This window comes from Eutrigla gurnardus (assembly GCF_963514095.1).
Source record: "Eutrigla gurnardus genome assembly, chromosome: 17".
Lineage (NCBI taxonomy): Eukaryota > Metazoa > Chordata > Actinopteri > Perciformes > Triglidae > Eutrigla > Eutrigla gurnardus.
This window is the reverse complement of record NC_139928.1, coordinates 7,611,254-7,636,566: the sequence shown is the minus strand read 5'-3', so window position 1 is coordinate 7,636,566 and position 25,313 is coordinate 7,611,254. Positions and strand designations below refer to the sequence as shown.

At 40.8% G+C, this 25,313-nt stretch overlaps 1 protein-coding gene across 2 annotated transcripts; it reads right to left on the bottom strand.

The window, feature by feature from the left end:
- Positions 1 to 1,589: 1,589 nt before the first annotated feature.
- LOC311027407 (septin-7) lies at positions 1,590 to 24,428 on the bottom strand. 2 transcript variants are annotated; one of them, XM_084031428.1, is made up of 13 exons: positions 24,287 to 24,428; positions 17,512 to 17,618; positions 11,102 to 11,202; positions 10,877 to 11,011; positions 9,111 to 9,228; positions 8,354 to 8,446; positions 8,053 to 8,149; positions 5,954 to 6,005; positions 5,620 to 5,745; positions 5,177 to 5,197; positions 3,536 to 3,671; positions 3,289 to 3,434; positions 1,590 to 2,747 (listed from the first exon to the last, which is right to left on the bottom strand). In XM_084031428.1, exons 1-13 carry the CDS (start codon positions 24,408 to 24,410, stop codon positions 2,711 to 2,713), a joined length of 1,293 nt encoding a protein of 430 aa, XP_083887554.1. In that variant the 5' UTR covers positions 24,411 to 24,428; the 3' UTR covers positions 1,590 to 2,710. The 2 variants fall into 2 exon arrangements, with proteins under 2 accessions (XP_083887554.1, XP_083887555.1); XM_084031429.1 differs by lacking the exon at positions 5,177 to 5,197.
- Between the last annotated feature and the right edge of the window lie 885 nt (positions 24,429 to 25,313).

Here is a 25,313-nt window from a genome sequence, read left to right as displayed (position 1 = left end):
AATGAAAAAGAAACGGATTAACAAAAATACAACATCTTACATGACACAGGTCAATTTGATACTGTATTGTTAACCCGATCCATATATTTGCTGTCTGTGGGAAGACCTCATTAAATGGGGCCCACATTGTGAGATGTGGACAGGAAGTAAACCTGCTGTTTCCCAGCAACGCCATTACTGTTGCAGCAGGGATTTTTCCATCCCCACAATCACGACATACGAATAGAGAGATACAGACAGATATTCATGTTGGAGCATTTTGGTTGGCTATCAAAATAGCTTCTGAAATCTATTATATAATATAATAATTATAGTATATCTCCATCATTGCCAGAGTTAATGCCAGGACTCCCCCCCCCCCCCCCCCCCACCATTAAACCAAAACCATTAAACTAAGTTAAGGGAATATTTCCAATGACTACACACCCAGGCCACCCCTTAAGAACATATAACCCTCTGGAGCGCCCTGAGAAGCCCAAAGAGATCAAGCTCCATCAAGAATCAGACCTGAAGTCTCACCTCAAGGACACCTGTGATCCTCTTAAGATCACCTGGAATACTCTCATGGACACTAGCACCTTCTTTTTGAGCCCTGAAAGCTGCCAACGAACAAGACCTAGATTCTAAAGAATCCATCACAGTTATCCGTTATAAACGTGAACTAGAACCCCAACAAGAACTCAAGGATCTCCTTCAAAAACCCATTACCCCAGTGACCTTACAAGACCCGAAGAATGACCTCAAATTCCCCTGAAATCCTATTATGTGGACCTAGAATCATGCTGGGATCCTCTAGGAAAACGTTTTTTTGTCTATCAAGTAATAGTTATGAGATGAGAAAGTAATTGACGATTGTTTAGATTCTTGCTCATAGCAACATTTATAAGAAATTAATGTCACACGAAAATCCATCGTGTCGCACATTTAAAGCGTTTGTTTAGTTCCAGTAAGCCAATCACCTGCTATGACTTTTCTTGACATGTCCGGCCTTTACTTAAGGGTTTCCAATTATCAGGTTAAATAAATCCATAACAATAACCAAATAAAGCAAGCTAACAACACACCAAACCTTCTGTCGGGTGCCATGATGGCAGCTATCAGCTCAGTGACGCGGAGGTGTGCTGTGTTGCTGATAACGGCTACGTTTGAAAGGGAGACCATTTCAGTAGGTGAAAGGCTATGGTGCAGATACAAAGCTTTGTTATGCTTATGACGTGAGTTATATTGTGTTTGTAATGGTTTATGATTATGGAGGTTTTTGGCAAGGTTATGATCTGGGTGCTGGAAACAGACATAATTGATAGTGATTAGATTTACTAAGTGTTAAATTTGATATTCAGGGCATTAATATAGCAGCATTTTCTATGTAAAGATATAGTGGCGTGATGTCTGAGTGGAGAATTAAGTCACTCTCCCTTGCCATTTGCGCCGTTAGCTGCAAGCTGCCGGCTCAGCTGTTGCCATTTTGAGAAAATGCTCCTAATGTCAACCTGAAGGCCCCAAACTCTTCACTTTGAACCCCAGAAATGCCAAATGCAGTCATATAGTTGTTGCTTTATAATTTCCGAACATTTACCCAAAATCATCCATTTGTTTTTTTTCCCCATCACAATTTTATTATGTGACTTTTTACAATAAAAACAAGACATTACAAAATACAGATGCAGTACACAAACGGTGCTAAATGTGATGTAAATTAAGCCGGCTTGGTACAGTTAGTGAGTTGACCACTATTTGGCTGAAGCATCTCCGCTCCAGCTTTCCCCGTCCACCAACATCCAACACAAGCTTTCCACGTCCTGCCCCTGGAAAGATTTGATCCAGTTGGAAATGTTTTATTTATTTATTTATTTTTTAAATAGAATCGGCCAAGAAGTTCAAATAAATGTATGTAAAAGCACTTCAAGAGCAGTTTCTTGACATCGTTACACTCAGCATGAGTGAAGTCGGGAATACATGAATGGTTTCCAAGAGCAAGGCAGGAAAACACCGGCTATGATACTGGAACCAAAATGATCATAATGTCTATAACAAGGCCAATACAAAATAAAAAGAGGAGCAAAAAAAAAAAAAAAAAGAAAGAAAGAACATATTACACATGTTTGAAGTTACAACACTGCAGTTCACGGTTATACAATTTACATTGCAGGAGATGGAAGAGCATACCACGTGGGAGGAACTTAAATGTGATACCTAAATAAGTGAACAAACAGAAAGATACATATATATATAAAAAACAGTGCCTGAGGTGAGCCTCAGCCGGACGCTACCTGCCAACGAGCAGGAAGTGAAAGGCCGACCTCTTTGTTTGTTTTTTGGCATTAAAGGGATGCAGCACAGCGCAGTGCAGCATCAAACATTCCCGAAGTAGAAGAAGAAACGAGGAAAGAAAGCCTGAACTCTGAACTTTGCCCTGTTTGTCATTATGTGTGTATATATTGTTTTTTGTGAGCAGTGGCCCAAGAGAGGGCTGCACACTGACTCTACTGAGATTAGAACAGTTCTTTAAAAGGAGGAATGTGAGGATTGGCAGAGAACGGTTGCTGAAATTCAGAGTCCAGACAATACTGCCCCCTGGCTTTCACTTGATTATTACACAGTAATATGGTCAAACAGCGGATGTAGTTGATTGGCAGATGCTCTGACAATCAAGGCTGGCAGGTTGGTAGAAAATAATACACTGTAACATCAAGAAGGTCCTCCAGAGTTATTAAAATATCTTCTTCTTCTTGTTCTTTTCCAAGGTCCTGTAGAAACAAGAGGACAGTAAAGAGGTTAAGCATGCAGCAGTCAAAAACCAGCCCACTGCCCTCATCCAAAAACAGTCTGGTTGGTCTGATGGGGCAACATGTTGATGCAATATCTCTCTTGCCCCCCTTCACATTAATTCCAACACAAACACCCCCGTGCTCAACATACAAACCCATGACATGGCATATTTGAAATCTAATCCTCCCACTGCCTCTTATATAAAAGAAAGGAGTCTTTGGAAGAGTAACATTCTATTTATTTGTTTAAAAACATGTGGACAATGCCAGCCGCTTTCATTCATCCTTTCATCCGAGGTGCTTGGGAGGTTGTGCTCCCATCGCCCCTGCTGTTGCTAAGCAACCAAACTCTGCATGCTTTGGCGAGGATGATGATGTGTGTGGGACGGATCGTAAAGCTCAAAGATATATACACCATTGAATGGAAGTTTAGTGACATCTGTTGTCTACAGAGTTGAAACAGGATCTATGAGCTTAACTGTAAAGGATTATTGACCCTCATGTGTGATTGTGTGTTTACCTGGAGGCGTCTAGTTTCTGCTGCTCCAGGATCCTCTGCTGGGCCTCCCAGTTGGCCTTCTCGTCTTCATGCTGGCGACGTCTCTCTTCCAGTTCTCTGTGCTGGGCGTCCAGGTTCTTTTTCATTTGCTCATGACGTCTCTGGAGCTGCAGGGACACGGGCGTACAGTCAGGAAGTTAACCAAGCATGAATAAAAAGGAACACAAACTAATAAACACATTAACAAAAAAACATCTCATTTGTTTACCTCCGCCTCAGAGTCTCTGAGCTTCTGGAGCTTCTCCTTGACCTTCATTTCAAAAACTTGTTCCATTTCTTGCTCCATCTTCTTCATCTTGGACACGTGGTCCCGTCGCTCCTCCTCCATCTGGGCGAGAGGACTCCTGGAGACACAGGCCAGTGTTTATACATACAGGTATAGCAAGTTTGTGCATTTCCACACAGCTGTGACATCCCAGCTGTGCCCGCCTGCCACCTAGAAAGGCCTTTCTGGCTGCAGAGTGACGAGCAGGAGAAGAGGCAGGATCAGAGAAGGAGGAAAGACTTGCTTGCCTTCCCTGGAAGCCCTCTGTGATAGACGGCTTCCAGTGAGGGTTGTGGTGCTAAGTGGACAGGGGCTTGTCAGGAAAACAGGCGTTATGAGGGAACAAACTCTAATTCTGAGGCTAATCATGAAACAACTGCTACGATTGCGACTCGTCCAGCTGAAAAAACCCAATGTCTTGCAGCCTTATAGGAGGCCCTGAGCTGATGTTGGTAAACCTAGGAAAAGTATCTTTTAGTAGCAAACTAAGACAATATTCCTACTAAGCTGTTTACATGGCTTGTGAAATTAATATTTCACTTCTTGTTTACGTGCAGCCATGCGTACTCCAATTAACAAGACATACGTCCGAGGGCTACACGCTTTAAATGACATAAAACTTAAAAGATAACGTTTAAAAGTAGGTATGTGTCTCCTTCCGAACCATGAATCATCTGCACCTCAGCCGGCCAGTCGGTTTGCTTACAATGTGCAGAACTGGTCCTAAACAGGCAAGAGGCCGTGTGTCACAAATTGCATGCATGTTCAGAAAATATTCCTAAAAGTAGTGGTGGCTTTGCTGCCATTTTGCAACCAGTTTGTTGACATCGTTGTAGTTCCTTTAGCCATGCGAGATATCGTAGCTGCCAGAAATGCAAGAGGGATGGGACGATATTGAATCTTATTATGGATCACAATAAAAAATTGAGATAATCGTGAATATCCTCACATGAGCAACTCACTAGCTCGCTATCATGTTGGAGAAGTAAAGAAATAAAACAGGAATTATCTTATAAGAATGAACAGACTCACAAGGTTGCTATTTTATTACCCCTTTATTTACGCAGGGGAACCTTATGATGTATGATATCTTAGATTAGATTGTTTGTTTGTTTTCACTAAAAAAGGATGTGTGTTTCATCTGTGTGTTTTTTTTATTGGGGCCAGGATAATCTTGACATGAAATGTTCATATCGTCCCATGCCTACCTGCAAGCATTAATACCAGATGATTAATTAGCCAGTGGTCGTATAGCATTAGAGTCATTAGTTGCACAGAGAATTCTTCAACAGATAACAAACAAGCAATGAAACAGCTAAGCCAGTAGCCGAGCCCAACGATTAGATCAGGTAGAACCTTCAAAATGCTATTTGCATCATAAGAATGCATTACATATGAAATGATGTAATGTGTGTCCACACAGGATCGCTTAAAATGAACGTATTTCTGATTCAGTGTTTCATTCAAATAAATGCATGTATTGCAAAGCGTGAGAGAAAAACCAATAAATAAAACAGGGAAAATGAAAATGGGAGTGAAAATGCATTCTTTGGAGAGATTTTGAAGAAGTGAAGTAACACTTACATGCCTTCAGCCGTCTCAGGTCTAAAAACAAACAAATGCACAGACACTTAGCATGCTGCCATCAACCATGCATTAGTTTGTGAGTGTGCTGGTGATTACGGGCAGCTGCAGCCGGTGGATTAGGAGTCAGACGGTAGCGCGGTCAGATTAAAACACAACTGATACTGGTGGCCAGTTAGTGTGGGGTTAGTGCCGGCTTGTTTGGGTTAGGAATGGGTTTAAAGGTTTGGCCTGTTGTAGTGACAGCTTGCCAACTTTAATCCGTGGGTCAATCGCTGCAGACTTTGACCTCTGAACTGTAGGTTCCTCCACGTTTGCACAGCAAACAAGCTGCTCTGAGCCTCCGGCCAAATCAGCAACGCCATCCCATTGGTTCACTATCAATGTGCATTTCTGTGACCCAAACGCCACAGGTCTGTGCTATGCTGTACGGATGAACTTACTTGGTTAGCTGTCCCTTGTTCTTGTTGTTGTCCACACCATTGTATGTGACCGCAGCAAGCTTCCTGCTGCGGTAGTTCTCATAGTGAACGTTGTTTGTGACATCCTTCAGGTCCTGCATGTGGGTCCTGGAAAACAACAAGAGGGAAGTAAATGATCACATTTACTCTTTTGCTTTAATACGTTTTAACCAACGTGTTGGACGTTGCAACCAGTTCTTGCAGAACTGAAGTAAAGCACAATTGTTCTCCAGGCTAATTGTTCAGTCTTTTAGAGGCATTAGACACGATTCTTAGCCCAGCACGTCTGTCCTGTAATGAAGATGTTCTTGCTCACCTGATGAGCATGTTTCGGAGGATTGTGAAATCACAGTGCTCTCCGTTTTCCACTGTAAGAAGAGACAAAACAGAGCAGTGATTATAACAATGTAACATTTAAACACTTGATCCATGTAGGGATTATGAATACAGCAAATGATTTTCAACGATCCAGCAATTTAATCACATCATATTAAAGGAACAACTACAAGTTATAAGAACTTGGTTTTTACTTTTGAAGCTCTGGCTTTTCATTGGTTTTCACCAAAGTGGATGCTGGAATGTGGCTACAAACCGGTCCAATGGTGCAACGAAGCAGAAATACAACAAGCTCATTTTGGGGCTAAAAATAAAAATGAAGTGCCTATAATAATCCCTCATTGCACAGGAAATCTGTGCTATAGAGTACGATCAGATTTTCTGATGTAAAGAAAGTAATATATTAGTATTGTACATTATACAGTCTATATTTATATTGTTTTATACATAGGCCATATGTTTATATTATGTGGTGTCAATACTGAAATAATATACTGGCAGCAAAAGTGAACACAGGTGTAGTTTGTTGGGACACTTTCATGTATGGAGCTCCGAAACCAACAAAGGTCATCACTGAAGTCAGAAAACGATGACTGAATACATCAATAAATAATAAAGTTTGTTCAATTTAAATATGCAAAGAAATATAAAACTTCTATCTGTATTTCCAAAATTACTTAATATGTGGTTACTATACTTAAGGGTTTTATTTATTAGACTTATTTATTGACGTATCCAGTAAAAGTGTTAGTCACTGATATCCTTTATTGATGTCCGTGGCTAATTAGTCTCAAGACTTGATCAGGCTTTTCAAAGGCCCCAATGATGTGGATGACTGTAGTACCAGAAACTACCAGCAGGCGGCATCACGCCCAGCTGTTTGTGTCCCTCCTACAGTAAGGCTCACCACAGTCCTCTGGGGTTTCTCTGGACTGCTGTGGTAGTGACTTGCATAGCTTCTCAGGGACCTTGCCCTCCTTCGCTCTCGCTCCCGCCCTCTCAAAAGCATTTTTGGTATTCCTGAACTCCCCACGGACGGCATCAGTGGCGGCAAACCAGTTCCATAGTAGCACTCCTACAAATCTTCCACTAGGCTGCACTCGACTCAGTTCTGTTTTTACGGAGACGACGACAGTGTTTACTTCACTGCTTCCATTTCTCTACAGTAAACATCTCTGTGACATTCACACTGTGGCCGTGTGTCTTCATCACTGAAGGCTTCAAGCTTCATGTCTCACCACAACGTGACAGCAACTTCCTGTGTCGGGTCAAGCGAGGCTCTCATATCCTGTGCTGAAGAGAGAAAATGTCTAGTTCCCCCTCTGTTGTCAAGTATGTCACAGTGTTGTTTTTGTCCACATTAGCGGTATTGTATATTGCATTGTTCCTTTTCTTGATGAGTAGTTGAACTGGCCGTAAAAGACACAGAAGCCGGTTTTCTCCAAGTCAGTTCATACAATGTGACAATTCCATTTACTGAAATTAGTTTTAGTCCCAGACAGTTTATCAGTCATTTAGGACTGAAACAAATGAGCTAAACGTGTATTAAAAGAGACCCTGAGGAGTAATCTCTTAATCTTCTTACGCTCTTTTTGTCTTTATAACATATTGTGTGTATCTAAGGTCTACCAAATGCATTTCCTTTGTAGCCTCCAATGTTTTGGAATATTTTAAAACCCTGCATGTTTGATATCACTCTGGCACATTGGTGTGTTGGCGTGCTGCTGCCACTAAATCCATTGATCAGTGAAGTAGCATGAAACCAAGGGATGTCTGATATCAAATCCAGGTTGTTGGTGACACAGTGTGTCTGTTTGTGCTGACTATTGGAACAAAAGAAAGAAGGGAGCACAAGGATTCTCTTACTGCTTTGCAAACCATCTCCACATGATGCCTGCTCAATAATCCAATAAAACAGTGGAATTATTAGTGTGTTATGTTTGCATATGTGTGTGTGTGTGTGTGTGTGTGTGTGTGTGTGTGTGCGTGTGCGTGTGTGTGTGTGTGTGTGTGTGAGAGAGAGAGACCACTTATTTGATCAATTTACAGGCTGGGATAAGTTGACCTTCGACCGCTCACCTTCAGCCACGCCCCAGGGGTACTGCCTCCCGCGCACTCGCTTTCCGTTGACCTCGATAATGGTGTTACTACCGACTACGGCCAAGGGTAAACGATCCTGCAGAGGGGAGGGAGGAGACACAACTGTTGCATAGCTCACACATGACTAAAAATACACTATAGGCTGTGCAAGTAAGGGCACCATCACAGCCTACACAGTGTGTACGACATAAATCAAAAAGACACTGCATTAAAAACAATTTGGTGCAACTAAAAACCACAAACAAAAGTTTGCAGAGGGTTTCTTCTAGAAGAAACATACCTTGATTCTCCTGACCATCTTCATCTCCTCCTCATCATCCGTCTCCGGGAACTCGTAGATTTTGATTTTGTGCTCCTGGATTTCTTTCATGATCTGCACAAAGCAGAGAGGAGAAGGAGAGAGGTGGGGATGACATGGAAAAACAGATGAGAGAGCTGTATGTGGGACAAACGGGTCACAAAAACATCAATACACACACAACACACAACACACAACACACAACACACACACACACACACACACCAACACACCAACACACCAACACACACACACACACACTTCAACATTGGTGGTAAAATCAGAATTGTGCTTCCTGTATTCTATTTATGGGTCTTGTGATGTGATAACTGAACAAACTGTGGATGTCTAGAGTGACAGCAAACCTAGCATTGAAACATTAAGCCACATTAACACACAGTGCTATTGAAATGTTATCTTTATCCAGTCTGATATCCAACCCTCGTTAACCCATAATTAACCGTTAGCCGACGGGATTAGCATCTATCTGAATAAAGTGAAGGGGATTAGCCTCGAAGTCAGGCTCACATTGGGTAGGCTGAACTTCAAGTTGAACCAGGGCTGCTCCTGAGTTTTACTCAGCAGCTTGATTTTTAATATTTATTTTAACTGATTGCATTAAAGCAATAAGAAGATTAAAAAGGTTAAATGTTAACACCCCTACACTTGAACAAATCAGGAAAGATACCAGCCAAGAGAATATCACACCTTCAGGGGCGACAAGCACACAGACACACACCTGTTTTTTGAACTGTTGACATTCCTCTGGAGTCATTGTGTCGGCTTTGGCGATGAGGGGGATGATGTTTACCTTTTCATGTAACCTTTTCATGAATTCAATATCGAGGGGCTTTAGTCTGGAGGAGGAAGCAAAGAAAAGAGACAGTTTATACACACACACATCTGGATGGACCAGTCAGCATCGTAAATGTGTTTGTATTGTGAAAATCCTCTTGGGCTGTGACAAATGTTTGTTTTTTTTACATTTAAAAGGTTCTATTGAGGTTTTTCAATTATGATTTTAAAGTCTGTTGTCATATTTTATAATGTCATCAACGTGAAAAAAAAAGAAGATTTTAGTGAGCTAAGTTAAGAATAAGTAAAGAGTTGTTTTTTGATGCAGTGAAAATTAATTTTTTGAAAGGCTTAACGTCAACAAATATGGATTGAAGCAGAATCTTTCTATTAGATCATACATTTTGTTTGATGTTGTGAATTTTGGAAATTATCTTTAAAGCTGATCTTTTTAAAAAGGTGCTCGTTATTGAAATATGTGCCATTACAATTAGGAACAGTTCCCATTTCCCAACCGTTTGGGATATAGACTTTCATCTTAACATCAGTGAGATGACAACATCCACACAACCTCTCGTACCTGTGTGTATTGTGCAGAACTGGAGTCAGGAAGGAGTTAGCTTAGCTTAGCATAATGACCGGAAGCAATGGGAAACCATTCGTCTGGCTCTGTACAAACATTAAAAGTTCCTGAAATACAGGGGTTTCTATTTCTCTTGCAATATTTTTGCCAAAAATCTGCCCGAAAGCTGCTGCCCATGACCGCATCATCCCCCTTTTAACTGGCTAGGAAGCTTTGTTACATCCGTCTCCCTTATTTCCCATCACTGTCCAATAAAAGGTAAAAATGCACTAATAAACCTGTCACACTGGAAGAATTCATAGCTAATTGCAATTTCCTACATTAATCCACAAAACCAATGATAACAAATCAATTCAACCTCCAACAACCAGTGGGACATGTCACCCCTAAGGTGTCTTCTAAGGCATTGCCGTGTATACATGTTTATTGTAACGTGAATACAAACTTCGACATTGAAGGGGTTGATTTTAATAATCCAAACCCCGCGCAGTGATTGTGTAACTTTTATTGCCCTGATTTCAAAGAGTTAAAGGTTGTTTTTTGGCTGTTTGCACGTTCATGGTGGTTTATTTAATTTTATGCTGTAATCAACTAATATCATGTGAAAGCAAAGCTGCGGACTACTGTGGTTTACTGTTTTACTCTGGCTTCAAAAGAACTATGAATAAATACGGCTGAATATCCAACACTGTTTAGATGTCACATCTAATGATGGCACCGGATGCAGAAAGAACCTCGGTCAATATAGCACCTAGCATTCCTTTCAATTATCACAGAAACAAGCTGAGTAAACGTTAGCAGCAATTCGGCTCGCAGACCCTCTAGGACAGCCCATGTCGAAAAGCATTGGAGAAACACTTGACGCGGAACTTTTTATAGGTTTTAATAACCTGGTCCGTTTGTTTTGAAGAGGGGCAGGTTGTAATCACCGGGTGATTAATGAGGAGATTTCTGTAGATAATTTGGCTCACGGTAAAAAAAAAAGACTTAACGATCCCATGCTACTTTGCAAAAAAACAATCAGTCTTTTATTATTGTTTTGAATGAGATGGCTCTAGCGGCAGAAAATAAGTGATGGTGTGTTTAAGAATGAACACCATGATGAGCAGGATTCCTGAAGCACCTACCCATGGCCAGACGGAGCGATGAAATACAGGCAGCACTGCACTCTGCTGTCGGGCATCTGCCGTCTGTTGACTCGGGACTCTGCGTTGAGGTAATCCTCAAACTTACTGTCGATGTAATCAATGACTGGTTGCCAGCTGAGGACCACAGATCGTTCACATCAATGTCTGACACAGTGGAACAATCACAGTGACGTGAATTAGCCGATGACGGATGGCCGAGCTCACCAGTTACTGTTGTCAACGGCATCGCCAAAGCCGGGGGTGTCGACGATGGTGAGCAGAAGCTGCACTCCTCCTTCCTTCACCAGAACCTTAGACTGTTCCACCTGCAAAGACAACACGTCGACACAAATCAGTCAAGCTTTTTGCAAATAATTACAAAATGACTGTATAAGTCAAACAAGTGGAAACCAAGCAGTTGATAACCGTTTATTTATTTGTTTACAATATTTAGCTATTTAAAAATACAGTCAAATCCCTCAAACTATTCAAAGCGTACAAAAACATTCACCTCCACACTCGATTGCTTTGTTGACGTGTTGTGTGAGACCAAGATGCACTGGTTTTTGTACAAGCTTTTTAAAATCTACCAACCACAAGCAGTATTCGTCAGCTTAATACTCATTTATATTTTACTGTCTTATAAATTTAATTCCAGAGACAACATTTGTGTGGTTGTGCCTTCAATTATTATCTGACCGACAGCACATGAAACGTTTCTAGCAAGTAACGCTTCTGCTGTCTGATTTACAGGGAAATGGGAAAACTGCTTTTTCCGACATATGTTGTTAAAAATGGCCGGGGATGTAATCTAAAAAGGGAGGAAAAAGGCATTTTCTTCATTTCGACTTGAACTCAAGTGTCTCAAGTTGAAGACTGAAGTTGCACTGTGGGAAGTCTTTCTCAGGAAGTCAATGTTCCATGAAGTAAAAACTACTGAAGTGCTTGATGATTAATATTCAACATAATCATAAACATAAACTTAAGTAATTAAACATGTATTGAAGGCACAAGAGACACTAAATTGAAAGTAGGTAAAATATCAAATATCGTTCCTATGTAAATATGATTCAATATATTTAAACAAATACACGGACTGCAAACCAATCAATCAACACCAAGCTTGTAGTCTTTGCAGAGCATGGGTCAGACGAGAGCTGCAGCTGAAGAACGTTAACAGAGCTGCCTTGAACACATCAGAACAGACAGAAGGGCTCGGCTTTGTTTGATCAGCGTAGGGTCGAGGCACAACTTGTGATCAGCAGATGAACTTTGATTGAAATCAGCAGCTCTGAACCAGACCACGTCTCATATCACAGACGCGGAGCTTCACAGACTGTGAGTGACTGATGAGAAACCCTCAGTAATGTTGAGGTCAAGCCAAGTTCACACAGTATTTAGTAAACATGCATTGACATTCACACACGCCCTAATATCAGTCAATTATCGCAGCTAGTTTTCAGATGAAAATAATTGTGTTACTAATGTAAAATACATTTTAACCCTTCAGAGATTTAGTCTAGTTTTAGTTGATGACAAGTCAAAATGTTTTAATCCAGTTTTAGTTCAAGAAAAGTCACTACATTTTTAGTCAAAATGTTTTCCATTTTAATTTCATCAGCCAATTATTTAATTTAGTTTGTGTCCTGTGACAAATGTCCTTTTTTAATCAGGTTATTTTTTAATATTTCAGTCTAGTACATCATCTAGTATAGCCAAACAATACATTTGGTCATTTTAGTTCACATGAGATTATATCTTGTTTTATTATCTGATAAGAAACAAGAGTTGTATGATTAAGAATTCAGCTTTGCAGGGATGGGCATAAAAAAAATACTAAAACACTGGGATCTATTATGATCGAATAGTCCCCCCCCCTCCAAACCACAGCTGCTCCATGGGAAAAAGGGACAGTGGGGAAAAAATAGACTAGCCGGCAAATCTTTAATTCTAACTTAATTAACAGTGGAAAGACTAACCAAGATGGTTTAACCTCAGTTTAACCGATACCTTACACCACAGAATGCCCTGTGGTATGCTCGCTGAGTGGGGTGGGCCGCACCATCACCACATATCAGTAACACAGCAAAACCACGTCCTCAAAATAAAACCCTTCAAAATGGAAAAGGGAGTCAGAGAGCAAGGGTACAATAGGAACGTGGTGTAGAGAGTCTCTATAACAGCACAAAGTCTTCTTCCTACATCTGGTTAGCAAAGCTTTTATAGCACACCCTTAGCCCTGTGACCCCCACCCACCACTGACCATCATCTGTCATGTTTGGAATCTATCGGTTTGACTGTCTTTAAACTGACCTCTGACCTCCAGAGCTGCTACTGGGAGGCTTGGCTGACGAGGCAGACACTTAATTAATGACTCATACAATGTGTGAATGCTCAGCTGACAAATTAACTTTTATAGAACTTGCGAATGAACATTCAATATAAAATAGACAATGTTTTATATACAAACTAGTGTGAAAACAGAAGCTAGATCACGCTGGGTCTACTTGACTCATTAAGCTGTCACGAAGAATTTGCATTACCTTTATAACTATCCGACCATGAAAGAATGCCGTCACGCTTACGTAATAACCAAGAGACACTCGTGCTTTACATCTAACTTTTAGTCAAAAGAAAAGACCGCTGAGTGGACAACACAGAAGAATCCTGCAGTCTCTCTCTTCGACTGCACAACAGGATGAGTCATGCCCCTTCACCAGACAGACAGCCCACAGACAGTGAGCTCACTGAAGGAACAACAACACTAGGCTGCATCATATCACACAAGTAATAAGGAACGGGAAGACCTACATCACTGACAGTGTTTGGCCAGATCATGGGACTGCAAGCTTGTTGACATGTAGTTTACTGTGACAGAATAGTGGGAAAACAAACTACACGTGATGGGAGTCAGGATTCACTGCACTTCAGGCCTGTGTGAATATCTGCAGTGTTTCACTTTGATTGCAGCCTAAAGTCGAGTGTAGAAGAATAAAAGAAACAAAAAGAAAAGTTAAACTACAGAGTAGTTGCTGTAATGGCTGAATGAACATGAACAACAATGAACACGACCCTAAGCAGGCAATGCCCCGAGTGTATCAGACAGGTTTTTCCCCTTGCACCTCTCACAAAACAGATACCCTCTCATTTAATCTATGCAGAGGCACTGGCTCTGTGCAGGTGCACTTCTCAGTTTGGGCTCACGTGAGCAACCACGTCTCAAAGTGTTTATTTAGCCTTCAAGTCTATTTTCTTTTGACCAACAACAATACACATTTAAACTTGAGGTTGATGCCGACTATAAAGGCCCAGATTAACTGTCTCCGGCTACAGAGTAGCGGCTGAGTGGTGGCGATGCAGTCTACTGTGTGCATAGATCAGTTAGCTGTTAAACCAAACACAAACACCAAAACTATTAAAGTGAGCAAACTGTGTCCCTGGGCACAGAGTAGAGGTTGGGGTTGGAGATGCACTCAGCTGTGTCGTCACTAGTGGTGCTTACCGGCTGTGGGGGGTTTATTGAAGTGACGAGGAGGAGAGTGAGGAGTCAGCAGGCATTTGACGGCAGTATAAAACAGGAAATAGAAAGGTGTTTTGAGAAAGTGTAAGTCACCACAACCACAACCATGCAAAAAAATATGCAGTTTGCTGCAGCGGAAAGCACATCCACTCAGTGATGCTCACACAAGAGGTCACATGATTCTCCTGGTGGAGATACAAAGAAATATAAATTATTCCTTTGTCACGGCATGTGCAGTTTTACATCTTAATTTACAGCAGAAAATGAAGGGGGAGAAAGCAAAAGTCCTAGCCAGATGTGAACCAGGGATGTTGAGATATATGGTTAGCACTTTAACCCCTCCTTTGATAAAGTAAATATTAAAATAATGTAATTTAAACAAGGAAGTTCATCCATCAATTACTTTAAATGAAGCTAAAAACTCACAAAATCATAATGTTGTGTAAAATACACTGTCATGAAAATAATTATTTTAAAAATATATGAATTGAAGAACCAACTACACATCAACACTCAAATGTGCATACGTTTTTTTTTTTTTTTTTTTTTAAGATTATTTTTTAGGCTAGAGCGCCGTTCAAGCCTTTTTATTGTTTTTATAGAGAGTGTTGAAACAAGGAGATAGAGGGGGAAGACATGCGGGAAACTGATCGCCGGGCCGGGAGTCGAACCCTGAATCACCACCACCGACCGATTTCTTCTTAAAAAGGGCTGAACCTATAATAAATGGGAAAAACTAGAAATCCAGAAGTGAAGTGAAACGGTCCTTGAAACAGTGTTGGCTGAGAGTGACAGAGTCCTTTATATGAAACATTTACTTAATCAGATCATCTTGTTATTTCAATCTCTAAAATTCCACTGAAGCAGGAACAAGTTTCCGTTATAAACAAGACATGTCTGTGCATTGGCATGACAAGACTGAGCTTGGTGCATAATGGCTTAGCTAATCAGTCACCAAGTCCCTGTCCTTAAATGTGCTCTCAAGCCTCATTGAGCCTTATTAACCAAGAACAACAGAGACATCTGCCCTGGTCTATCACCTCCAAAAGTTAACACCCACTTTATCCGGGATTCAATTGGATTCGATTACATACATACATACTGCATTCCTCCAGGGTTTCATAGCATTCTGTGGCGTGACTTGGGGAAAAAAAGTAGCCACAATTATTTGAAATGTTATTAGATTGTTGTTCCCAGAGAAAGAGAAAGAAGAGTGTTCTACACTACACTCCATATTCATCGACTTTGTCCTTGCAAGGAACAACAACAAAATGCAATTTTTACGTGTACATTTTAGCTCACTTCCTTGACAAATCCTCAAGCATTCAGTTTGGGAGCCAACAGAACCATGTAAATCTAACTTAAACTCTTAATAAGAGCTGGGGAGGTGTAACGGGTAGGTAAACAAATTGGCAGCAGCGGGGCAAGAGCAGACAGAACCCCTTAGTGTGCTGACAGGGATTAGGAGATTTAGAGCAAAGCGGTTGATCACAAGGACCAGGTGAAGGGAAGATCCTCAACATGCAGCTGATCTACTGTACACTAACCCAAACTGAACACTTATAATCCCATACTACAGGCACAGGACAGGAGAGAGAGAGAGGGGCCTGCTGGGGCTCCTTCACACCAACAGTATCATCTTTCACTGTTCAAAGAAACCTCCAGTAAAGCTATGCAGCTGTGAGCTCTATTTGAGGAACCTGCCAAACCCTCATCCTCTGCATCGTCACTGCAAACAGCAGCAAAGATTGGGGATTCAGAGCACACGCATACACCACACATTGAGCATCACTCCTGGTGGCAACTTCATTCTCTGCACGGTCACGCCTGCAGCTTCGACATCCGTTACTGCTCAAAACAGCAACATGAAGAGACAACAGGTAAAACTGGGTGCTAAATGATTTTTGAAAATGCACATTACTGAAGATTATTTATCAAATAAATAATTGTGTAAATATTTTGCCTACAAATCCATCTGAATAATGAAAGATCAATGTTTATGGAACAGTCTCTACATGTCACGCTAGGCACACAGTGTTATTCTCAGAATGATGTTTTCTTCTGGATAGCATCGCATGTGTCCGTGCACCGGTTATAAATTATGGTTTTAAATCCACCCATATTTAAACAGAGCCAACTTCTAAATATTTTTACCAATATTTTGACATTGCAATGTATTTTGGTCTGAAATCATCAACAAAGTCATACAAAAAGCGATTTCTGCAGTCTGAAAGGGTGTAGGCTGAATCTACATGACATGAAGAGCTAACATCAATGTTTACATTCGAGCCTTGTGGAGCAGAAGGATACGTATTGTGTTTAAAGAGAAGTTTGTGTCAAACAAACATAGCCACTGGCCACCTAAGATATACTTTTGGCTGTCTTTGGCTTTCCAAGCTGTTTCCACATGACAGAAATGTAAACACATCCTACATACTCCAGCTTTCCCTTTCAGCACAACAGTAAACTGTTTCAGATCAATCAAGGGGTAAATGGTTCAAGAAAAAACTGTATCCTTCTGATGCATGAATCAGTCTGGCTTTAGTGCAGCCTCCAAATATCTCCATGTTGCACAGTGACAATTAATGATCCATGAGTCCTTAAATGCCTCCTATACTAGGTGGTTTTCTTAGTCACAGGAATACTGCCGTAGATTTTGTGTTAAGCAGTCAATAAGACAGTAAATACATTATTATTATTATTATTATTATTAGACATGGCCAAATATTGAGAGTAATACATGCTCAAATAGATAATCATGTAAAAAAACAACTTAATGTGTTAAAAACCATAGAGGCTCATAGCAATCCCATCTTCCTAATGTTAAATCATCACACGTCTCTGCCTTTGGCAAAAAAACAAATCGCTTTGTTAAAGCAGATTAACCGGTTTTGCTGTCTTAACACAAACACATGGGTGGCAACAGCTAAAACGTCACCTCACAAAACAGGATCTAATACAGAAACTATTTGGTCCACGGCCGCAATGCAGAGAGAGACAGACTGAATCAAAAACGGTAAAACCATCGTGACCAAATTTTTCAATGGCTGAAATACTTCAGGATTGACACTTGAAGAGAAGAAAAGTGTGTGGACTAAAAAAAACAGATAATTACCTGTACAGTTTTTTTAATTCTATGCGAAGGACCGGGGTATTCAGGGGAGTAGAGGTCTGTCAGAAACAGTGAGTTGATCAGCGTCGACTTCCCCAGGCCAGATTCCCCTGAAAGACAAAGACAGAGCCAGAGTGAGTGGGTGGGAGCGAACTCAAGAGATGCATTTCACACTATGCTTGTTTTCTAATCGTCTTTTTCATGTGAGACTAAAGCACAACATGACACAAACTTGCAGATCACAATCTCCAGATGTTTATCAACTCCATTTCTTTTGCAGTCTTTCACTGTTTGACATTCTTTGCATGTTTCAGATTCAAGTCTTTTTTTCAGTACAGGAAATGGCTCCCTTCAGTCCCCTTTATTTAAAACAGGCAAGCGTTAACACGAGACGGAGGAAGAGATGGACAGAGTGGAAGTTCTGTCCTCCCAAATTCTTTTCCTGCCTGCATTTCAGGAATCTAATCAGAAAATCATGGGAAGGGAGGAGAGGGGAAGGAAGATTTTAAACCCCCACAGTCATCATGAATTTTCCCTCCAACAAAAAGGAGTAAAAACAGAAATCACAAGCTCAGATTCCATGCCATTGTACTCAAAGAAATCTGAGGCACACAAAGCAAACTTTATTTCCATTCTATTACTCTATTATTGTTTAATGGTGGCTTAATCGTCTCATGCAGGGCCAACCTGTAATTCAGGATCATTTATGGTTTGAAAGAAGAAAAAAAACAACAACCTTATTTTTTTCATTAATCATATAAACTACAATGGCTTTTTACCCGACAACTCAACATAGCTTTACAACAGCATACATGAAGACAAGCAAGGCAATAGATTTAACAGTCCTTTCAACAACAAAATGAATGGAATCTAAATACAGTGTGATGAGTCGAAGCAAGGAGACCTCTAGTGATGGTAGATGTCTGATGCAGAAACATTTATTGTTGCCCGATGATCATCGTGAGAATCAAGGTTTGAGCAGTTATTAAATCAACAGTGCCAACCCTAAGTCTGACCACTGTCCTTATGGAAAGGGCATAAAGAGCCCAAGTTATCTTGAGGACGCTGCCAGGCGTGTTGTGTCTAGGTTAAAGGTAAGAACTTTGTGTTCGGCATGAGACATAATAGTGTCTTGTTTGTGACCCTGTATTGCCTGGAGAAGCAGACTCTTAATAACTCAGATTAAAAGGTGAATCAACTCATCAGATGACATTAATCTTACACGGAGGGAATCACGTAGAGAGAAAATCCCCTCATAGTATAGTAAAAATGAACTCAAAGTTGGCACCAAATGCCTGCCCAGAATCATAATTATTCTACGTTTACATCTCTCAAAGTAAAATATCAAAGAAGTATTCTTTTAGTATTGGTATCAAACGCAGTATTGGATTTTCAGAATAAACCTAGCCCTGCATTGAGGATGCGTAGAGAAGAAGTTATCATATCCTAACTCTTGGCTGAGGAAGTGAAAATTTGGTAGCTACTATATCTAGTATGATAAGTTGGTAAGGACAAAGTCTTGACTTGATAATCAAATACTTCAGTCATTTATGAAGCAAATATGCTGTCTCCAGCATCGAAAATGGGATCATTTACTGCCTTTTTCATATCAATGTAATTAAGTATTTGAGGATTGAGGAGTGTTAGTGAAGCAATTTGATGATTTCAATTTCGAAGTCATGAAGGGCCCAACATTTTGAGAACTATTTTGGAGCTGTAATAATCACAAAATGTCTGCAAGAACCTAAGAGGAACTGACTGTGGTAATCCAAAACCATCAGCAGTCTGGCTGTTAAGATTGGGGTGAGTGGAGGGTAACAAGGAGCTCGCTGAACAAAAGCTTCAGTGTGCGAGAAGAGGCAGTCATACGGCGGCCTGGCACTGCAGCCAAAGGGCTGCTCCTGACCTTTACAAGTGGCCAGGGCCAACATGGGACACCACTGCCAACAACTCAGCACTTGAGGAATAGGGCGGGGGCGAGATGAAGAAACATCGCACAAAAGGATCCTTCACTAGACGCACTCTCAGAGTAGTAAATGTTTTCCTAAGCGGGCAGAGCCACATTTATCTGGCATTCCCAGTAGAAAAGTTTCAACAATTATAGCTGGTCAGTGATGAAACACACAGGACCACTATAAACAAAAAAAGGGGATGTAGATTTCTTATGCACTGAAGGCTGACGGGTACCAGGGGGATACTGTGGTTTTGTGCAATCTCTGGGTGAAATGCATGCTATAAAAATGTCAGATTGATTTAAGGAAGCTAAGAGCTGACGAGAACTGAAGGGCCAGGGAGACACTGCGAGATCCAGGACCAAGTCTCAGCCCAGCGTGTGGAGATGGAATACGAGGAGCTCTGGTTACAGGAGAACCAAACTCCTAAAAACAGAGTTATGATGGCGGTGGTGGGTTTAGTGAATCATGGTTGGTCAGAGCTGTGGCTGCTTGTTTAGATGGGACGAGGTCATGAATCTGCCACAAAACCAAACAATTGACTGAATAATATTAAGCGCAAGCGCTGCTCTGAGTCGAGACTAAACCAATATATATTTGACCCTTTACCCACAACATCACACAGATGTATAATATGAGTGAACTGCAAAACGTTATAAATAGGCAAAATAGTCAGTCATTCCATTGAGGCAAACACAGCAAGCTCATTGGCTTGAGCTTTACATGCCGGCTGTTGCCGGCTCACGAATGAGTCCTAAAACCCAGAAATAAGTTAAGCACTTCCACCTCCATCATCTCGAAGTCAGTGGGTTTTTGGTTAGCTGCCTGAAATAAGGTCTGTGGTTCACACAAGCTTAGATTTTAATGTTTTGTTGTACGATATAAATATCCGTCAGAACAAACCCCACTTGAATTTTTAAACTTCTTCTTAAAAAAAAAAGGCATTCCCTAACAAGTGAATAAATGACACTGGAAAACATCATCACCCTCAACAAGTCTGCCTTTACAACTTTGTAAGTGTATCATTAGCTCTTTACTTGGGGCAATTATAATAACGCTTCAAAAATCATAAAATTCAATAAAAATTTGTGAAGATGATCTTGAATAAAATGTGCAAGTATCATAAACGGTAAAGAAAGAAGAAAAAAATCCCATTGGCTTTTAGTCGAGGTACCCAGTGCGATGCCAGCTTCCGGGGTTGGCCTACAAAAATATGTTATCTCTGCAGCACTTTAAGTGTGAGGAAAATGTTTTTGTTTTGCACCCAGTGAACTTCTCGATGAGTCTGTTGCATCACTCCATACCGGCATATTGCACAGGGACAAATAAAGAGAGTCACTGTCATTACAGCCAGGCATCCCGACTGCAGCACCAGAGGAAGACCACTCTCACTTAGCCAGCCCGCCAAGCCCAGGCCCACTGGCTCGCTGCTGGGCTCACTCAGTGGCCAACACACTTCCTTTAAAGGAAATTTCCAGCAGCTGTGTAAACCATGGGGGTTTATTCAAAGGCACTTACCACTGCATACAAGAGGCTGGTGGGGGGAAAGCAGGAAAAGTTTGGCTTGTGAGAGGGAGCCCGATTTGGTTAATTAATTTGATGGGGCTTCGAAGACACTGGGCTTAAAATGTGCAGGTGAAATGAAAAGTTTTATTTGTTGTGAAAGGGAAATTCTGAACATTCAATATTATGGCGTGGAAGCAGACATCTCCTCGCCACCACTCTGTGTTTATGAATGGGACTTTCCCTTCAAAAAGGGGCAGGAGACCATAAAAGTTTAACAAGTCTAGAGTCATGACAAAAGTGTTGCAGATATATCTGTTGGCGAAGCCATCAATTTCCTTCTGCATGTGTCAGACTTGGTCTCCTTCTCCTAAAATCCCCTCTTTTTGTTTATTTGAGGGGCATTCTTTTCAAAATAGAGACAACAGAGCTCATTCAACTCCCTGTCAACCAGGACCAAACACAAAGAGGTCCGGCTGCAGCGGCCAACATCAAGGTCAGTTCCTGCCAATGTGCAAATCAATGACAAATATTGACTTTGTCCAACAAATGGCTCTGGCCCACTTTCACATGTCTGCTAACAATAGCTACCCCCCCTACATATACATTCAAAAGACAGATAACAAGCTAAAACAGGGCTCAACCATTGCTCTTTTTAAGACTCTTATTTATGCAACTTTCTCATTTATCTAGATATTTTCAATTGAGATACCTGACTCATAGATACAACTCTACTGTCTTATATAGCCATCGTCATCAAAACTCTCTTAAGGAGATTAAAAAAAGAAAATCTCAATAAAATGTACATGCATTTTCTTTTTTTTACAAATACATGAGAAAATACTTAACAATTCACAAAGAGCTATTATCAAATATTTTATATTATTTTGGGGGAATTATATTTATAATTTATATTTGTTCTGTTGTGCTTCTTGTGGTTGCATTCTCTTTGCTGCAGTAATACTGTCAATGTCTCTGCCATGGAGATAATAAAGGATAACTTTAACGTATCTTCGTTTCTACAATGCTAATGCTTGAATGTTCTGCCCCAGAGAAGATGTTTTATTATTTAATTAAACAAAGGGTTAGTTTTTGTATATTTTCAACCTTTCTGTCCAGAGAAGAAGGCCCTATGCTGGACATGCTATTATAGATCTGACGTGCTTTCGTACCGGCTACGTGACACATCACCATCAAGCATAACACTGATTACATAGGAGCAGCTGGTGGAAAAATGTCTTCGTCATTTTTCTCAAGGAGAAAAAAGGGACACAGTTCCTATTCCTTCACAGGGGTAAAATGGGAAGTCAGTGTGCTCGGTGTGTTCACAGCACCCTTCAAAGAATATAATATTCGGCACCACTATCTTATCGTGGTGAAAAATACAAGAACTTGCAAAGAAAACTGAAAACCGTTGAGACATCCCAGGCTCTTCATCATCTGTTATGTAAATGGATTGTGATCAACTGTGAATGAATCCAAACGGCACTCGCTGCATTTACACCGATAACGTTTCATCATTCATGGCCAAAATAAACACTGCTTTGTACATGTTGTGGAAGTCCCAGACACACCGGGAAACTAAAAGGCGTCCTGTCTGAGTTCATATCTTTACCCAGATTTGGATCGGTAAAACTCATAGAGCTATATTCACAGCAGCGGTCGCTATCACAAAACACGTTGCGATTTAATTACAATATACGGATAAAGAGTATGCCGAAGTAACAACGATTGGTAAAAAGTCCGAAGTCATAGTTTGTTAGGTCTCGTTTTGGCGTTTGGCTCGCTCAGAGCTAAGCTAGGCTAGCACCGCAGCGGCTATGTAAACACTGAACATAATGTTGTCTCGGCATAAATACAGCAGTGACCTTGTTGTTTGTTCCATGGACAGCCTCTGCAGTTTTTTTAGAAAATATTTTAAAAGAAAAGCAAAACAGAGTCTGTGGTGAATCACTCGCTTGCGTCGCGTGATTGGACACTTTTTACCTAATTAAATCTAGTCAGTTGTATCGTTTTGTGTTTGTAATTGTCCATCTGTCAATAATTTGTTCATTTCATTGTGTACCCAGTCACAGATTCCCTTCTTCAGTCTCTTTACCTAGTCTTTTATGTGATGGGTGGGCAATGGGTGTGTACTAGTTGTGTAAATGGTATACACCCATAGTGAAGACACACGGAAAAAATTCACTCTTGGTGTGTGACGGTGAGAGCGGCCCGGTTTCCACCCTGTTCATATTAAATTACCTTTTAATAATGCAATGTCAAATATAGTAAGCACTAAAATAAAGTGAAAGCCAGTAACATGTTTGTAACATAAATTCCCTTGCTTTTCAGCCGTCTCTCCGAAATATGAGTGCAGAAATTCCTTCATATCCTATAAATTCCACAACAATGTCGGTTGGGTGGGTCCCCCCAGTCATTAAATGCGTTTTAAAAACACAACATTAACCCAAAAAAATGTAGGAAAAGCACACTGTCTGACGCTTCATCTACTCCAGCATGACAAGCTCTTTACTTTGCCAATTACCCTGCTATTCTAATTATATGCTGCACACGAAATTGCCACATAAGAGCTTCTTTCCTGAGAGTGCACAGCAGGGGGAAACTCCAGGACATTACTACATAACCCGAGCCAGAAGAGAGGAGGGGAATCTGATCGCCATGGGCTCTTTAACCCCTGAGACAGGTAGGCACTGAAAGCCAGGGGGTGTGACATCATGCGGGCATTCACAGCAACTTCCTACTCAGGTACCTCTGGATAGTGTGTAGCAGAGAAACTAAGTTTTCTATGGGTGCGTCTCCCTTCGAATCAGCTGCTAGGGCTTTGACTTTGGCTGCATGAATGGAATGACAGTAAACCTCCTCCCACCACACAATCCGAGAGTGGGAGAGACACACACTCACACACACATGCGCGCACACACACACACACACACACACGCACACACACACGCACACACAGTTGAATGGCTTAAATATGTTTTCCTGGACTCTTGTTTTACGTTCAACTTGTCCTCAACTAAAACCATCTCTAATGCGTTAGGGCAGCCAGCTGCTATCGCTTTCAGCTGTGACGTTTCTGTGAAACTCAAGACTACTCAGCACATGAACATATACAGTAGAAGCTGTAGAAGACACAGATTTGCTGTATCAACATCTTTTAAGACCTTCACGCTAGCATAACAAACAGATTGAGAAACCGTGACAATCTCAGTGCTTTGAAATCCTCCGATGAACAGACGATTGTGTCCAAGAATGAGGAGAAACAAGGGTGTAAAAAAATGAAAAATTAATAAAAAATGGGCTACAAGGGAATTACTTACCCACAACCATGAGTGTGAACTCGAAACCTCGCTTCACAGATTTTCTGTAAACTTGGTTGGGGAGATTTGCAAAGCCCACATATCCCTCCAGGTTCTTCTGTTGCTGTGGACAAAAAATGAACATAGCGAATCATTTTCTCCAACGGCAACAACTATACCGGAAAATTAGCACAGATTTGTAGGAGATTGTATCATTTTCTAGCTCAGATTTCAGTTTTAAGAACACGCAATACGGCCGTGCCACAAAAACAAAAACACTGTGCCTGCATAAACAGCTGATTTCTGATTCAGCAAGAAAAGACAAAACTAGTCTCCCTTTGAGTGGATGTGTGGTTCAAAAAGGCTAGCTATTATCCAGCAGGGGTGTAACAAAATATTTAAGCATGACATGGGGGATGGAGTTTTCCCAGTTTGGAAGACTGTAGGATGTGGTTGAAAGCTCAATAAAACTTGTAAAGTGAAGAGTGAACTTACACACTCAAATGTAAAACAATATGCATCACGGTGGTGAAAAAAAAGGGTCACATATCAATGAAGTCTTACCTAGTGGTTAAGTGAGTGGTGCTGCATGGCAACACGGTGCTATGGAGCTCTTTTATATGCCCAATATAAAAAAAGCAACCTCTAAAATCTGTATTCAACAGCTTTTAATAATTACATTAAAGTGTACACTGCCCAATTTAAATCATCTAATGTATTTGAGCAGTAGGTGTGTAAATACAAATGTCTTCATTCCAAAAAAAAGAAATGCATTTACGAGCATTTGGTGAACAGTGAATTTTATAAGAGCCATTTTTACTATGTATAATCTACACGACCCAGGGGCCCCGTGAGCTGATGAAAAATAAGAAGAGTACTTACAGCTGTGTTGGAGAGCAGACAGAAACAATGACATGGGAAGGCAGCAGTCAGGTCCATCAGGCAGGAACAAAACCAGAAAGAGAAAAAAGAACCAGAAAAAGAAATTAGAAAAATGTTGCATCAGTTATCTTTAAGACATGTCAATCGAGCTAATGAGTTACAGTAG